Below are 1,032 nucleotides of genomic sequence, written 5' to 3'. Positions count from 1 at the left end.
TCATGTCGTCCCGTTCGGTATACGTCGTGCGAGTCGAGAGTTGTGGTTGTTATAGTTAATGGAGCCTTCATTTACTAAACCATTAGCGAAATAGTCCCCTGGCCGAGTAGGATTGCCATACGTCTACATTAGGTGCGTGATTGTGCCATGTTTGCAAAACGTATACGTCATAATCACCATTACATCATAATATCCAAGCTCTTGATCCTCCCTCTTTCTTTTCTCACCATCTCTCCCTCTCTGCGTAAAAGCTCCCCCCCCCACCAAATCCTCATTATACCCTCTTGGACCATCCCCAACCACCCCCCTCCCCCTTCCTCATTATTGGACTAAACCATCCTTTTTTTCTTGCGCACCTCCACCTTAGTCTTATTCCACTCACCCTCTATTAATTACTTCCGTTCATCACTGTTTTCCTTCCCAGTCTCATCATCTTTTGTCTCTTTCCCCTTCTTAATACTGATGAGATCGAACCCCCTGGAGCACAAACAGCTCCTCACATCCCTCCTCGCCCCTGTGACTCTCTCCTCCCACTAACTCTCCCTCCTCGCCCGTAGCGCGCTCCGTGTGGGTGACTTTCAGAGCTACAGCGTCCGGATCTCGGCGCGATGTCAGAGACCAGGCTCGTAAACAAAGACGGACAGTCTCTCTTCTGTCGTTATTGGGAGCCCAGCGACGCGCCCAGGTGAGAAATGATATTCCCATGCCGGACCGTGCTCTCGAGCTTCCCCCAGGAAAAGAGGGGCCGGGGACGGGGGTCTCTCACTTGATCGTGTGGTCCTCTTGGTTCGTGATTGCACCTGCCGTCGGTTTGGTTCCGGGGACCTCGGACGCGACGCGCATCGTGATGTGAAATGCTCGAATGAAACTTTACCGCGAGTTCCCCAGGTGCTGTCGGTTCGGCACCTACACTTACCTGTTCTCAGTCTGAAAATGCTTGGAATACCTGAAACATTGTGTTCTCTCCATGAGACTCACTATGTATCCGATCCGAATTCCCATTTGAGACTCAGTTGTGGACACGAGAACATT

General features: G+C 51.2%; 1 protein-coding gene across 3 annotated transcripts in view; it reads left to right on the top strand.

The window, feature by feature from the left end:
• Positions 1-367: 367 nt before the first annotated feature.
• Positions 368-1,032, top strand: part of MGLL (monoglyceride lipase) — a 45,259-nt gene continuing 44,594 nt past the window's right edge. Inside the window, exon 1 of one of the 3 annotated variants that reach the window (XM_085851142.1) lies at positions 368-685. In XM_085851142.1, the coding sequence (XP_085707268.1) occupies positions 609-685 (77 nt within the window). In that variant the 5' untranslated portion in view covers positions 368-608. The remainder of the gene's footprint in view (positions 686-1,032) is intronic. The other 2 variants (XM_085851143.1, XM_085851141.1) reach the window with 2 other exon arrangements.

Source organism: Eptatretus burgeri, chromosome 13, assembly GCF_056783735.1.
Source record: "Eptatretus burgeri isolate ZD-2024b chromosome 13, Ebu_testis_v1, whole genome shotgun sequence".
Taxonomy (NCBI): Eukaryota; Metazoa; Chordata; class Myxini; order Myxiniformes; family Myxinidae; genus Eptatretus; species Eptatretus burgeri.
This window is presented reverse-complemented; position numbering and strand designations above follow the sequence as displayed.